This window comes from Peromyscus maniculatus, chromosome 4, assembly GCF_049852395.1.
Source record: "Peromyscus maniculatus bairdii isolate BWxNUB_F1_BW_parent chromosome 4, HU_Pman_BW_mat_3.1, whole genome shotgun sequence".
Lineage (NCBI taxonomy): Eukaryota > Metazoa > Chordata > Mammalia > Rodentia > Cricetidae > Peromyscus > Peromyscus maniculatus.
Window position 1 is genome coordinate 82,439,444 of NC_134855.1, and position 16,722 is coordinate 82,456,165.

Consider the following 16,722-nt stretch of genomic DNA (forward strand, 5'->3'; position numbering starts at 1 on the left):
TCCTACAGTAACCAGGATGTCTTCTTTACAGTTAAGAACAATTAGCAATGTAAATTTGTGTGTATAAATACTAGTTTAAACATTTTGGTCTTCTATTACATAATTATTTTAATGGAAATGGCTGTAGAAAATAAGTCCTGGGTTCAGATTAAAACTGAGGGTTTCTTGAAGGAAGGACAATGATGGTCATAGATTACCTGGATAAATGCCATTGGTTTAAAGAACTTCAAATTAGTGCTATAAAAGGTCCTGCATTTCAATGACTGCTGAGAGATCTGGAGGATGTCATGGAAGTACTAGTGGTGGAAATCAGTAACTGTGAGGCTAAAAAATATTTTTTTTAAAAATTTAGTTTCCCTAAAATTGCTATGATAAGCCAATAAGGTTCACTAATGTTATTAAAATAGAGACAATGAGAAGAAATACCATTATTATCAACTACCCTTTCTCTACCTTTAGATATAAATCCTTGGGAAAATCAAGTCATAAATAAATATATTACTGACACACTTATTTAAATGTAATTGTGTTTTATCACTTACCAAGTCATTTAATTTACTGTCTTTACCATACTAGAATCATAATTAGATGAAAATAATTTTAGTACATAATCCCCCAAAGTTGCAGTGTTGAGATGGCTATTCTTGGTTGTCAACTTGACTGCATCTGGAATTAACTAAAACCCAAATGTCTGAGCACACCTGTGAGGGAATTTTTCTTAATTAAATCATTTGAAGTGGGAAGACCCACTTCTAATCCAGATTTGAAGTGGGAAATTACAGTTTTAATTCAGAACTTTTGAGGTGGGACGATCTACCTCAGCCCATATAAAGGATATGAAGAAAAGGAAGCTTGCTCTGTCTTTGCCTGCTTGCCCACACTCTCACTAGCAAATCTATTCCTCAACTGGCATTAGGGCCTGCTTCTTGGGAATTCTGGCACATATTGAAGACCAACTAAGATATCCAGCCTCGTGGACTGAACAACTACTAGATTCTTGCCTTCCATTGGTAGACAGCTATTGTTGGACTAGCTGGAAGATAGCCTGTAAGCCATTCTAATAAATCCCACATTTATAATTAATATAAACATATTATATACACACATACATATACACATGTGACATGTATACACATATGTACATATTATTTCTCATATATATGTGTGTGTTACATGTATGTGTGTATATATATGCGTACACACATATATATGGTTCTCATATATACATATGTACATACATATATACATATGTATATATGAGAACCTTGACTAACACTAGTGTCATTTCAGAAGAACAGAGACCGACTTGGTAGATGTTTGAGTCCTCCCAGTTACAGGTGTGTCAGACCTCTGTAAGACCATAGCATCTTCTATGCCTCCATCCTCCAACAGCTGGGTGTTCTGAAGTATGCCAAAGTTTGTCCAATCTGATTGAACCAGAAAACCCTATACCTGTCTCACCATTGTGACTTGATATTTCCACATCACCCCAGGTCATATGGCCCTATGTCTACACATTCCCGTTCTTCTCAATGCTACTCATTTACCTTGAATACTGGGGCATGGGTGGCCACCTGTCCCAGTTTCTGAGACATGTGATGTATGGGTGTTTTGTGTGCTTGTATGTCTGTGCACCATGTGCATGCGTGATGTCTGAAGAGGCCAGAGGAAGGCATCTCCTGGAACAGGACTGCAGATGGTTGTAAACTGCCATGTTGGTGCAGGTCCTCTAGAAGAGCAGCCAGTACTCTTAACTGCTGAATAATCTCTGCAGTTCCTATCAACCATATTCTCACTCATGCTAAGCCAGCTCTCTTAAATTGCTTTTGCCCATTGAAATATACATTCATAATTCCTTTAGAAATATATTCATGACTGAGGGATAGTTTGCAAGTTTTATGCATGTGGGGACCACATCTCTTTAAATATTTTCTAGTATTTAGATTGCTCATTTTTAATAAAGTAAATCATAAAATTACAAATTTTAAGCATTATACAAATTCCTTTAGTTTAACTGAATAAAACAACGAAGCTCAATGTTAGGGCAGGGTTGGGTCCAAGCTCCTACCCTGTCTCTGCTAATGACATATATGTTTACCTAACCTTTCTGATTTTCAACTTATGTGTAAAGGGAAGTTGCAAATACTGCCTTCCCTCTGGGAACATTACAAGCCTCAAAATCCGGACAGAGTAGCACTTTGTCTAACCAATAGCTCACAGCATTTATTGCATGGTAGATGTTAATAAGTCATTACAATAGATTCATTGTACTCCTCCATGTCCTGTTTCTTTTAGGGAGTTTATGTCAAACCAGGCAAAAAGCTGTTATTAAAACTACTGACGGTTGTTTGCAGCTTCAGCTTGGCCCCAACAGACTTTTGCATTCAGCGGCTGTATCAGAAGGGTCAGGCCTTCAAGATTGTTCTACACATCAAACAGCATCAGATCACGGCCAAGAAGAATCATCAAACCCAGATAGCTGCAGATCCAAGAGTAAAAACAATTCTTGTTTTATGTCGCCATCCAAGAGAAACAGACCTGTCAGTGTGCCAGCGGGTCAGCCGAGGTAATCAAAGCCATTCGCTGTTCTTTTTAACCAACTGGTGAAGCTCTTTTATTTGACCAGAATTTATAGTAATTCCGTTGACTGTTTCAGACATTGAAACATAGCGTATCATTTGGATTGGGGTTCTGTTTTCTGTTGTTACTGGATTTTTACTTTGACTACACTGGAGTCAGAATGTTGCTAATTACATATTCGAAATCATGAGATATACTTCAACCTGGGTCATCAAAAACTGAAAAGAATGCTGGAGGCAGAGTCTTTGCTTAAAAGACATTTATTTGAAATAGAAATGTAAATTTGGTATTTAACCAATATTTTGGAGCAGAATCAGACAGAAGTGTAGTTATAAAACCATCTAGTACATATATTTTTAGAGTAGCATAAACTGTTAACTCAAGAGGTAATGAGCAGAAGAAAAGGGGGTGAAGATGAAAACTAGGGCCCTGAGACTTCCACTGCTTTTAGGTGTTTGAGTAGACATGTAGACTGTAGTTTTAACTTAATTTGTTTCAAGTTTTTATTTTAAAATGTTGATTTTAATAGCCTTGTAAATGAAAATTATTAGAGAATTCTGAATGAAATTTTTTGGCAGTTTACCATGTACTTTTGAAAAAAATCAAAACTAGTTTTGACTGATGATAAAAACATAGAAATCTTAACTCTTACTGCTCCCTCCCAATTTGAGATTGTAAAAATATAGGCAATAAAGTTAGCTTTTGAATTCAAGTTTTTGTCATAATAAACCTATTTGAGTTTCTCATATCCATTAAAAATTGAACTTTCTTTCATAAGTGCAAACACTTGTGGAAAAATCTTAGCCATTTAACATCCCATGATATTAAGCCCCTCCTATTGTTTTGGCTGTCAAAACATGGCAGGTGTCTGACTGGCTCTAATTCTTCATGTCCATAATCTAAAAAAGAATGCTCTGGGGTTTTACTAGTAAATGGCCAGAACGATTCATTCTGAGAGAGGAACAGCCTTGGCAAACATCCTATTGTGTGTTTGGATACTGAAACAATGTTGATCTCAATGTATCAAAAGTTTTGTTGTGGGATCTTCTTATTTGTAGGAACAATTTTAAGGGCTTCTATTAGAGAATTGTGAGATAGCATTTTTTAAAAAGTTTTAAGTAATTAACACACATCAAGTTTTGTGGTTTTTTTTTTCTTTTAGATCATCAGAGTCCTCTCTAAAATTGAGGCCACCCCATAATTGCCAAGGATTGTCTCAGAGATATGAACTTCAACCAAGAGTCATTAAGGTGACAGCTTACAAAAATGGATCTGGAACAGCCTTTGCCAAAGTTACTGCACCAACCATCGCCTTGGTAACTAATATCCCAACATTTTCAATTATTTATCTCTTATTCTCTTTATAATACAAACAAATATGAAAGACAATTATTGTGTTAAAATCTTGTGTGAATCTGAACCTGTACATTGCTTATATAGTCATAGGAGTTTTACTGCTTCTTTCTTTAAAGTAAACATAACACTGTGGTTAGTAATTAAGCAGATTAATTAAACACATACAATGGTTATGCATTTTGGAGAGTTATTAAAGCACAGAATGTTTATAAATAAAACTAGACAATAATGAGATAGTTTTCCCATTTGATTTGTTTTTTGTTTCCACATTTTCAAATGCTGGGAAACAGTCACAGCATTGATTGAGTTCCTGAGTCTGATATGTGACGCAGTTGGCCTTCTATTTTTATTCTGTGGGCATATGCTGTTTTCTTTGTAAGTCACTGTGTCGTACCTGTGACTTTCTTCTAGTTGCTGGAAGCGTGCACACACAAGCTGAATCTGAACATGGCCGCTCGACGAGTGTTCCTGGCAGACGGCACAGAAGCCCTCGAACCTGAAGATATACCCCATGAAGCCAGCGTTTATGTTTCAACAGGAGAGCCCTTTTTAGATCCGTTCAAAACAGTTAGAGGTAAAAAGGAAAAAGAAATACCAAACTCCTCCACAATAAATTGCTTAAGGAGTGCAATTAAAAAATGATTTTCTTCCTGTCTTTTTTGCATGGTTTAACAAAACTAATGTTTACGCATTTACAGCTCAGTAAGAGGATAATGTGCTTAATGAAAGAAAAATCCACTGACAGCCACGTTTATTGCCCTTCATTAGCATTGGTGCTTAATTTAATATAGATCTGAATAGACATTAGGGAGCCTGCAGGAGGTTAAATGGTGAAAATATAATAAATTAAATCAGAGATTATTGAATTTACTGTTTAGTTTCTGTGACACTCAGCAGACATAATTCATTAGATGTATGCTCTCAGAAAATAGTTCAGAGTTTCCAAGATCATCTTTTCACTTACACTCTTGGTCTTTTTTCAGATGGCATTAACATAATTAAGAAATTGTGGCAAGTAATGAACAAATAATTTTATGAACATGTGAGTCTCCCAGTAACATTATTCATAAAGTAAATGCTACAGCTCAATTTAATTTTTTAACCTCTAAATATTTATATTTATGTATTTATACATAAAATCTCAGACAAAGTTTCTGCTCAGGGTTTTCTCCCATGTCCTTATATTTAAGATTTCGGATATGTGAAGATTTTCTAACAATAAAAAAACACCCTTTTCTCAACATGAAATAACACATTTAAAAAAAGAAAGGAAAGTAGCAGCATCTTCAATCCTTCTTCCAAGCATGTTGTACGGAGAGCTCGTTATCCAGTGTTCCACACAATGGGCTTTAGGTAATGGAAGAGACAGCCTCATTGTAAGAACCAGTGTGTCTGAATGCTGTGCCCCTGATGCTCTGATACCACATTAGAAGCAATTTCTCTGCCACTCCTATAAAGTTGGGGGAGCAAAGGCAAGCCTAGACAGTGAGTGTATGAACCAAAGAAAACTAATTCTAGAGTTCATTATCGAGGAGACGATGGAAGTCCCCCACACATTAATGTTACTGTATGAGATGACACTAGAATTTTTTATCATGTTAGTAACACTTGATCATCAGAAACAAGCAGTTTCTTAAATTGGGACACTGTGGCACCTATAAAGGGAGCTTTTGGCATAGCACTCACTGTGCAATGATGCAGATTCACATGCTTTCAGATTTTGCTTTAACTTTAGACAGTGGTTGTCTTATTTTATATCCAAAGAAACATTTGCTTACACAAAACAGTTTGATAGGCAAATGTTTCCATAATTTTAAAAACTTCATATATTTATGCATTATCTCTGCACTAAAATCTTTGATTAGTTTTATAAAGATAAGAAATTCTCACTTCTAGTGAATAATGGTATCACAAAAGAGACATATAAAGATTATCTCTGTAGGTAAACTAAGAGAAAAAAATTCCTGGACATGTATGCACAAAATTATGATGTCACATTTTTAACGATTCCTGGTGGATGGTTTTTAAATGTACAAGCTAATTTCTTCTCCCTTCCTCATTTTATCCTTTTTAAAAGCCAAGTCCAGAGCAACAACAACAAACTTGTCTGCTTTGTCCGCTCATCTTTGGCTGTGTTTCTCTGTGACATGCACTGCTGTTCTTTCAGCACCAAAATGTTGGCACACACTCCTGAAAATTTCACACCATCTCTTGCTGGATCAGCAAGCTTAACCCACCAAAATCTGGTGTTGTGCAATGGTTTTTGACTGATAATCAATCTTTATGCTACTCGACAGTTGTTACTGGGACACGGAGCAGAGCAGGTGGCAGATGTGTCTTGTCTGTTGAGAGAAGAAATTGTAGGTGAGCTTGGACACAGACTAGCACATCACATGTCCGTTAAAAAGATGTAGGATAAGTACAAAGGGGGAAAGCCACCATCTAATTATTCTCACAGATAAGCCTGACAAACACTGACATTTGGTTACTTTCAAAATGTTGAGAACATAAATGCTTTTACACACACACACACACACACACACACACACACACACACACACACACACAGGGTGGTGCTGAACTTACAGGTATACTGTAAAAATAAACCATGTATGAATGACATTGAAAACAGAAAACAAGCTTAGCATGAGGAGACGCAAAGCGCTGCTGAGGGCAAACAGGAAAGCCACCCTGGCCAGCGTCAGTGTTAGTGACACAGCCTTCTCAGCTGCAGGTGTGATTTAGAGACAGTCAGCACAGAGGCACCAGTCGGTGACCTGGCATTGTTTTAACTTACTTTCATTCCCGCAGCAGCCTATAGGAGATTTCTAGGTGCCTGCAAGGAACCAGCCAGATCAGAGGAGATGGAAGTAAGGGCTGAGAGTTGTCTAGCTACTTTTAATTTTTATCCATTCTTTCATCTCTGATTTAAATTCAGTTTACTTCAATTCAATAAAAACTTAAGCCAATGAGTATTTTTATTGTGTGCCTACTCTGTGTTTAGCCCTGGCGCAGGGGTAGAGTGCCAGGACTTTGCAGAGCTTAACAAGGTCTGTAAGTCATAATGTGAATACTTAGTAATAGAAACACAATTCAACAGTGTATGTCAAATGGATTCTCCCAGGAAAAATATTTATCATTTTATTTCTCCCACAAGAAGGTCAAATAAGTCAGCATACTATTTTGGCAATTATATTTCTATATTTTATTGGTTCTTACTAAGGTTTAGAAAATCAGTATAGGTAGTGAAAATTGTCTCTTATGGAAAGTAACCCCGAATTTACTAAGAAAAAAGCCCCAGCACTTGTCTGATGGTTTGCACTGTTCATTGTCCCTTTGAGTATCATTGCTGACAGCCAGTGTTACTGCCTGTGAATGACTAAGAGAGCTGTCCACACACCTCAGAATGCAGAGTGGTCATTTAGAGGTCATGCCAAGGGCAAGACTGACTGGAAGCATTTCCTGTTAAAATGTAGAATTAAACTATTTCCTGTATTTTGAATTGAATACCTAATCAGAGAGATTAGGATGGAAGATTTTTTAAAAAAAAGAAAAAATGGAAAAATCATAAAAATAGAAATGTTTTATATAAAGATTATTCATGAAGATGTCTTACTAGCTCTTTTAATTCCATCATGGGGCAGTTCTGATATTTATTAATGATCATATCAGAAAGAGGCCTTTAAACAAGTTCTGGTTATATTGTTTAGATTTTATTCAGTTTTTCATAGCATCTGCTTGGTGTCAGTAAAGAGAAAAATTCCTGTATCCAATCCATGTGGTTTTTAAGAGTTCATCTACTTAATATCTGCTAAAGTTACAGGCAGTGCCCTGGTATGACTTAGGTATTAGAAAGAGGATTGGGCCAAGTTCTATTGTGTGGAATCTGACTGTAAGAGTTTGTCGTCCTGTGTTTTCACCTCTTTAGATATGGTACTCTGCTATTTGGCTCCCAGAGCTATCATTTATAGCAATTCCTTTCTGCCCTGAGCTTTCTTAAGGAGAGTGAAGGTTGAGTATTATGGGTATGACTGCATATCCCTTACAGGCTGGAAGATGTAGTCACGGGGGAAAATAACCATGAAAGGAGTTCTCGGTACTATACCTAAGATCTATATTTAAACCTGGAGATTTTCTGTGAGCTGCCATGTGATCTACCAAATGAAATAATTTGCTGTGACAGCTTGTGATTGACAAGAATATGTGTGAGCACATTTAAAACAGGCCAGCTTTTCATGTAGAAGTAAATGTCAGTGAAATGATGGATTCTCATCATTTTAATTATTGATGATTTGGAAATATTTCAATTCCATGACACACAGGACACATTATAAATAGCAGCATAACACTTTTTCTCATATCTGCGTCAATAATGAAATGTTCTGTCATATTTTGTTTTTCAAAAAATGCATTAGTTTAATGAACATGGAATCCTGCATTATTGTTTCATTATTTATGTCTAGTGAGTTTGATTCCAATGGTGCTTTATTCTGCCAAAGCTAACTGTAGGCTTTGTGACATGTACCTGTAGGGTTACTATGCCTTAATTCAGAGTTGGGCTTAGTTTTCCCATAGTCTTTTCATTGTTTTCTTTGAATAGTATATATATATTAGATAAGTCATATATTTCACACATTTCCCATTCCAACTCTTAAAATCTTTAGTAAGTATGTATAAATGAATGTGGATTTGAAGTCACTTGCAGAAAACCAAAAGGTGCCTCTAGGTGATAGGAAAATGGAAGCATATGTGTGTATGTATGGAAGCATCTCTTACACTGTCAAATGCAAAGTCATTGAGAAACACTCAAATACTTAGTATTTTCATGGAATACTAAGTTGTGTGTTTATACATAAGTCATGATTGTCTAATAAATAATTGCGAACCTATTGCTACCTGCACACTCTAAATGATGTTTTGTGTATGCCAAGCACTCAGTTATGAGCATTAAATATAATACACTCTCTACTCTCACATCAGAGTATATTATATTATCTGTGGTTCCAAAACCCAACACTGTGTAAGTCTAATTGTTTCCTTACTCATTTGGTATCTGAACCTTATTTAGCATAAGTAGTCAAGTGCATTGTTGAAATGTAAATCATTTCTTAGATTATGAGTCCCCATTCTGGGTTTCTCTGGGAAAATTCCATAATATATCATAAATAGGCTTTTATGATATAAATATCATGTTAACTTTAAAAACTCTTTCTCTGTGTATGTATGTGCATGAAAAACAGGCCAGCTTTTCATGTAGAAGTAAATGTCAGTGAAATGATGGATTCTCATCATTTTAATTATTGATGATTTGGAAATATTTCGATTCCATGACACACAGGACACATTATAAATAGCAGCATAACACTTTTTCTCATATCTGCGTCAATAATGAAATGTTCTGTCATATTTTGTAGAAGAGAGGTCAATGTCAAGTGTCCTCCTTGGTCACCATCCACTTTATTTTTTGACACAAGATCTCTCACTGAACTCTTTGGCTAGACTGGCTGTCCCATGAGCCTGAAGGATCCACATTCAGTTTCTACTTCCCCAGTTCTGGGGTCATCAGTGAGCCACCATGCCAGACTTGGCATGGATACTGGGAATCAAACGCAGGTCCTCATGCTTGTTTGGCAAGCACTTTATTAAATGAGCCATTTCCCCAACCCATGTTAGCTTCTTAGAAATCCAATCATTTCTAGATATTCAGCCACACTTGAACTTAGTCATTTTAGAGGATTTTATTTTGTCCTCTGCAACGCTTCTGAGAAACATTAATTCTCACTAGGACAGTAACTCAGGAGACTTGTAAATAGTCTTTATCACCTCAAAGTATTACATGGGAGAGCACAGACAATGAGCTCAGCTCCCCAAATACAGCTGAGAAAGATACACAGACACACAAAAATCTCCACCCAAAAACCCATTGATCCCCACGTAAGAAAGTAGAAGGATTGGTGTTAGCAAAAGGAAGACTCTCCTTCATTCTGTACATTTTCCACAGATATTTAGAGTCCCTACAAAGTTCCAGACATTGACCCAAGACTTGAAGAGTAGTATCAATAAGACAGTGGTCTCATGAAGCTTTGATTACATGAGGTAGATGACATAGAAAATAAAGGAATAACAAACTAAATATGGCACTTGTCTACAATGTAAGTGCTATAAAGAAAATACAGTTTGGTATAGTAATAATAAAGTGTCTTGAAAACAACAGAAGAAGAAAATTCTAGAACAGACACATTTTTCCAGAACCCTTTAAATCAAATCTGTTAGAAAGTTCTTGGCCTGTGCCACCTTTCTTACTTACCATGAAAATTAATTTATGTATTTGATAGCTACTTTTCCAGAGTGGTTTGCCTTTCAAACTGTTTAGTTTGGAAGTTTCAGACATCTTGGAGAATGTGAGACACACACTACTGTCTAGTGGGACAAACAATGGACTTGAAATCACTTGATCTGAACAATTTTCATCCCTCAACTGTGGCTGTGGGTAAACTGGCCTAGTCTTTATTTACAAATAGAGGTAATCATACCTTAAAATCCCTAGATTTCAAAAATTATTTTCTAATGAAAACAAGTTGCTTGAAAACCAAATGTTTATAAATCCCTTGTAGAAAACAGACACATAGAAAACAAGGGATTGAGGATAGCATGTTATAAATATAACTAAGATTCCAGATCTTTTCACTGATCTTTTAACTTATAAATGTTATAAATATAACTAAGATTCCAGATCTTTTCAACCTTGTGTCCACTCCCCCTTTCCCAGAATAGCTGGCTGGCTAGGTTCAAGGAAACAACAACAATAATTCCTTTATACTTTCTTATCACTGCCAGGAAAGCAAGTTACACCGTGAACCTGGGCAAGCACTTAATCGCTCTAAAGCCTGGGTTTCCTCATCCACAAATTGAGCATAATGAAACAGACCTCACAACATAACTGTGAGAAGTAAATAAGATGAGGTATGTGAAAGCTTGGCATGTGGAAGGTGTTGAAAACACGCTAGTCCCTGCATTTCAATTCTTTTCTGTCCTTTGCTTCATCTTTGGGTAAGCTTGTTTCTGCAAGCCTTTCATACCTGTCACAGGTACTTGATTTTACTTCCAAGACATTTGCCATGTCGGAAATCTTGAAATAAATGCAACTGAGTCAAATATGCACCACACAGTTGCATGCATGACATGATATGGGGGAATCTAATTAGAAGCTTTGAATTCTCACTGTCTGTCATGTAGGTAAAAAGCAAGGCCTTTTATAAAGGGGCCCAATGGCCTCATTCTGCTCTGCCCTGAGAGCTGCATTCTAAGACGTGTTCTTGATCTTTACCTTTCAGCTACTGTAATTCATTTAAAGAAAGTTCATAAAAAAGTTCAGGGAAAGGATGTCAACATTTTGATTGGCACAGTCGATGGGATGTTTATGATTTTAATCACATTTAAATTGAAGACATACTTCAAATGATGTGTCAGACTGGTGTTACTGAGTTAAAACCTAGTGACAACCACTGTCATTATTAGTTAAATATAGCCATCATGCCTATAGCAATAAATGATGACACCTAAGAACATGTAGAAACAAAGCTCAGGGATTTTTAAGAAGAGGGAGTGACTAGAAACTCAAAGGAATGCAGGAATGTGACCTGGATCTCATCTATTTACCAAACACAGAAGCAATTGTATTCTGGGCAGATGATGTAATTGAATGTAGCAGTATGTTTTCTTACTGTCAGAGCATTTCTAGTTTATAAACTCATCTTGTACTCATCAGATGATTTGTTTGTTCATATTTAATGTCATTGTCTGTACCTGCCTCACAGCCACAGCATCATGTGTTTTCAAGTTTATTATCTAACCGTGAAAGAATGAATTTTTGAAAATTACTAAGATTTTTAGTAGGCTTTATGAATTGAGGCTCCAAGTTAGTTGCTGTTTGAAAATTAACAAGATTTTTGGTAGGTTTATGAATTGAGATTCCAAGTTAGTTGTTCTTATTCTAATGGCAGAAGAAGGAAGAATTATTTTGCCTGGTACATGCAAAATGGAAAATTATTCTGTGGGGACCACTTAGGATTAATTCATTTTATGGCACACGCATTCCTTTTTACAGGGGGAATTGAACAAATGCTGATAGCACAAGCAGACTATAAAGTGTGTTCTCCTTTTCATGATTTGATGAAGCCCATAAGAGCGTGGTTTGTTCAAAAGGAAATGGAATCCACAGTTGGTCCACAGAATTATCTGAGTCTTTAGGAGACTCAGGATAGATAAGTCTGTGAACAGTCATGGCTTCCTAGTATCTAACAATTGAGGTATGGCCCTTTCTTGGCTAAGTATTTTGTAAGCTTGTGCTAAGCCTTAAGTTATCACTGGAGCCCAGTTACCTCTTCATATTTGCATAATTGGATCTTAACCTCACCGGAAGGAAGGAGGGTCTCAGGAAGATAACAGCAGCAAACGTGCACCCTTAATTCATCAAACTCAGTCAAAAAGGTATTTAAAAATTAATTCTTTTATAGTTGGACAATAAACTTGAAAACACATACTTGTGCTTACCATGGTTCTGGAAGCCATCAGGTTTGGCTTGAATCTCAGTGAAAATGATAAGGAAGAAGGAGCCCCTTCTGTTGGCAGTTGACTATGTAGATCAGAGACTCTGCCGAGAGTGATGCTATTAACATAGAAATTCAAGGAGAGTCCAAGCTGGGCACTGGGGCAAGCCTGTAAACCCAGCATTTAAGAACCTCAAGAGGATTGAGAAGATGAAGCCAGCCTGGTATACTTAGTGAAACCTTCCCTCTAAAGAAAAGAAAAAGAGGTGGAGAGAGAAAAGCAACCCTAGAGGGAGTGGTAAGTTCTAGCTGTTGAAGCACATGCTTGGGATGACTCTGATCTGATCTTCTCTGGGGTAGCTGTTGAAGCGCATGCTTGGGATGAGGTCTGATCTGACCTTCTCTGGGGTAGCTCATACATCCACGTTGCATTAATGTCCCCCCCCCCACTGCCTTTATCATATTTATAATCATCAGATTGGAATTACTGATGAAAGATTTGCCGTCCCACCCAGACCACGCTTACCTGAGGCAGAGACCACGATTGCCTTGTTCACTGCCATTTTTTTTTGGCACAGGGCTTGGCCAGATGTCACAGATGTGCATTGCTGTTCAGTGGATGTGTAGCATGTGTCAAGGACCAAATGCATGAAACATGGTGAGCCCCAGAGGTGGCAGTAGAAGGGTAGAATATCTTCTCAGAGCAACCTGCTTGGCTCTGCACAGTGAGAAGACCCTATTCAGGACACCAGGTTCACTTGACACTTCTCCTCATATTCCTCAGAGTATCTTAAATAGCAGAGATGCTTTAAAATTATTATTAGAAGTAAGAAAAAAGAGACAATTTCCCTTGGGACAGCTACTGCTTAGTACTGAGGGATCTGTGGGTATAGACTCACCGCTTTTGTAATTCCAACACGAAATAGTGGTAGAGAAGGAGAGAAGGAATTAGTAGTGGGGATATTTATTTCCTTTAAAGATATTTTATGTAGCATGAATTCTTATTGGTCTTAATAATAAAAATGCAGAGTCAGATATAGGGGTAAATGCTGGAAGATCAGAGAAGTACAGGAACTAGCCACAGTGTTACGGATTTGCATGAGTAGGGAACCCCCAGCTGGCCAGGCCAGGGAATCCCACACATGAGGGAAAACATGCTGGGCAGGGGTGGGGGGGGGAAGTTGGGGGTGGCTGGTGGAAAGTCATTCACACCCAGGTGCTGCATCCACATGGAGACTTCATTATAATAGAGAGGTGAAGAGAAAGATAGGAAAGAGGGAGAAAGGAAGAAAGAGAAGAGAGAAAGCAGAGGTGTGCACACCTCGAGGGAATGGAGAGGGAGAGAGAGAGTGGAAGAGAGAAAGGAAAGGCAGGAGTTTTTCCTTAAAATGAGGCTTTTTCATCAGAATACAGGGCAGTGCCAAGGGGCAGGTCAGAATACTAACTGGTTTCTAAGGGGCGGTTCAGAACATTAACATTCCTGAGTTTTGATTATTATAAAAAGAGGTGATTATGGAAGCAAGTGGGGGAACAAGGGCACTGAATTCCCAAGACTACTTCAAGCTGATAAGGGGCAAAATGGAGAGGGGGAAACTGGGAGTGACTCAGGGCAGAAGACCTCAGGAATGTTCCTTGAGGGAGCTGAGAAGGCAGGCTGCAGCAGTGGTGTTCCAGGAGCTTGTGGGGAAATGGCATTCCAAATCAGGGATATAGAAGCCATGGCATCTGCTGTTGCTCTGGAGGTCAGGTGGGAACAGCGAACTTGCAAAATATGCTGGAAAACTAGGTGGGGTCAGAAATGGGCTCTGGAGATGTTAGTTTTCATCAGACCAGATTTCTTGATACAGTAGCAGAACTTTTCCCAGGGACCTGTAGGTATCTGTAAGACAGCTGGAATAAATTTTTATCATAGCGACAGGTTAAAAATCCATTTAAGGACTCTTAACTCCTTGTAGTCAATGTTGTGTTAGTTTATCAAAATTGTATTTAAAACTTTGAATCTCTGGAGTTATATCTGAAACCTGTATCATGAAGTTTGTGAATGAGGCATACCTGTCTGTATAGGAAATTATGTCTAGACCTAGTAGTAGCCCTAGGAGATGGGGACCTGTGAATTCTACATAGAGAACTGAGAAAGCAGCTGAAGCAAAGCCTGGTCATCAAATGGAATCAGAGAGCTGGGAAAGAAAAATCACATCTGAGTATAGACCAAGCAGCTTTTGAATCTGTTAAAAAATAACAGGGACCAGTGCATACTCAGTTAGCCATACCCAGGTCTCCATATCATTGGCAGAAGTATCAGTTCAGCATCGGTCTTTAACCCACTAATGTTATGATATGGATGGGGGACCCTGAGGGTATCCACGTGAAGAGATACATGAACGCATGCTGGGCAAATGCAGCGGCGGTGGGCTAGCGGGTGACCCATGCCATGTGGGCATGATGGCAGGGCAGCAGGTGGACATTCACAAACCAGATGCTGCATCTGCGTGAAAATGGTTTATTATAATAGAGAGATGAAGAGAAGACAGGAAAGAGGGAGAGAAGAGAGAACAAGAGAAAGGAAGGGGGGTTGAGGGATGCACACCTCCTGGAAGGACAAACAGAAGAGAGAGGAAGGGGAGGAGTTTTTCTTTAAAATGAGGCTTTTATGTCAGGATACAGGGCGGCACCAAGGGCAGGTCAGAATAGTAACACAGTCACCTCTAACCTCTCCAGCTCCTTAGACCAAAAAGGGGCTGAGCTCCTGTCTCCACCCCGCCATATCACTTCCTTTCCCTGCCCAGCCATATTGCTTTCTCTCTGTTGTCTATACAGACCTCCAGACCTCTATGGTTAGCTAATGACTAGCTCCACCCTCTGATCTTCAGGAAAGCACTATTTGTTAGAGCACAAACAAAATATCACCACAGTTTTTATTTGCGGTGTGTGTGTGTGTGTGTGTGTGTGTGTGTGTGTGTGTGTGTGTGTGTGTGTGACATGTCAGAGCATCAGATTCCCTCAAGCTGGAGTCACAAGTGGTTGTGTGTTGCCCAGTATTAGTGCTAGGATCCAAATGTGAGTCCTTTTGGAGAGCAGCAAGTGCTTTTAACCACTGAGCCATCTCCCCAGCCCTGGGATTCTAATGCTTACAAAGGTACCGGAGAGTCTCTGTCCTAGGAGCTGAGAGTCCTGGGGTTTGAGGAAGACAGTGAAAGACAGACATGTTAGGAAGTAAATTTGGGTAGAAGTAAGGTTCTTGTTTTAGTACTCAGCCTGGCTTGTTGCCACATACACCCTAGAGTCACCTCAGGGATCTGTTGGTGCTCACACTGGCCACTCCCACCTTCCGATATGGGGCGTGGGTGGGGCTAAAGCTGAGTCAGGTCTTTTCTGTGCTCCACGGTCCTCCCAGGCTGCTGCTCTTCTTCTTGACTTTGAGGTAATATGTGCACTGTTACCAGCAGCTTTCTGACCACAGTTTTTGATTTGAAGTCATGTCTTCAGTGCTATGATGTAAACACATGAGTTCATCTCTCTCAACAGAAGGGTTCCCTGGGTTTTCTGTGCTCATATGAGAGTTCTGTGGTCTACATTTTGAGACAGATTTCTAGAACTTTCTTCTCTCCCTACCCCCATCTATCCCTAATAGCTTTGTCCTGTTGCAAAGTGAATTTTCTTTAATTCAAGGGAAGAATTTTTGAATAGTTGTCGGTTAAAAGTCTAGAAGGACCTGCTTTAAGCAATGTGGCACTTCTCAGTGCTTCTTCTGAGGCACAGAGCCAGTCACCTCCTGCCACCTCTGCTCTGTCCCTGGCATATTTGTGTTTAGTCCTCTCTTTGTGCCACATGACTCAGCCTTCACCCTACACTATTTTTTCCTCCTAGATTTTGCTTTTCTTTGTTTTTTTTTTCCTATTGAATGTGTCCTCTCATCCTTCCTGACCTGCCTTTTTAAGGCCTTTTGACCAATGAATTCTGGGAGGTGCCTCTACTCCATGTTCCTTCAGTTCCTGCATACTTCTGACCCAGCACCTGCCACACAACATGGTGTCTTCCTTTCTTCTCAGACCAAGAACTAACTAACTGCAGTTTTCTGAGAACAGTGTCCACCACAGGGAATGCAGGGGAGATGGGCAATATGTGCTTATTCAGTAAGCATTTGGGTAAATTATTATAAAATGTAAAGTGTGGTTGGTTGTTACACTATTTTGCTCTTTTGGCTCTTTTGCATTTTTGGGGGCCTGCCACCCAGCTC

The 16,722-nt window shown here is 38.6% G+C and overlaps 1 protein-coding gene across 9 annotated transcripts in view; it reads left to right on the top strand.

Annotated features, from left to right (window-relative positions):
- The window catches only part of Dcdc1 (doublecortin domain containing 1), a 404,056-nt gene that overhangs the window by 37,575 nt on the left and 349,759 nt on the right, over positions 1-16,722 (top strand). For 7 of the 9 annotated variants that reach the window (XM_076570234.1, XM_076570233.1, XM_042275862.2 and 4 more), the window contains exons 2-4: positions 2,296-2,566; positions 3,743-3,896; positions 4,348-4,510. In XM_076570234.1, the coding sequence (XP_076426349.1) occupies positions 2,514-2,566; positions 3,743-3,896; positions 4,348-4,510 (370 nt within the window). In that variant the 5' untranslated portion in view covers positions 2,296-2,513. Of the gene's footprint in view, positions 1-2,295; positions 2,567-3,742; positions 3,897-4,347; positions 4,511-16,722 lie in introns of those variants that run through there. The other 2 variants (XM_042275867.2, XM_076570236.1) reach the window with 2 other exon arrangements.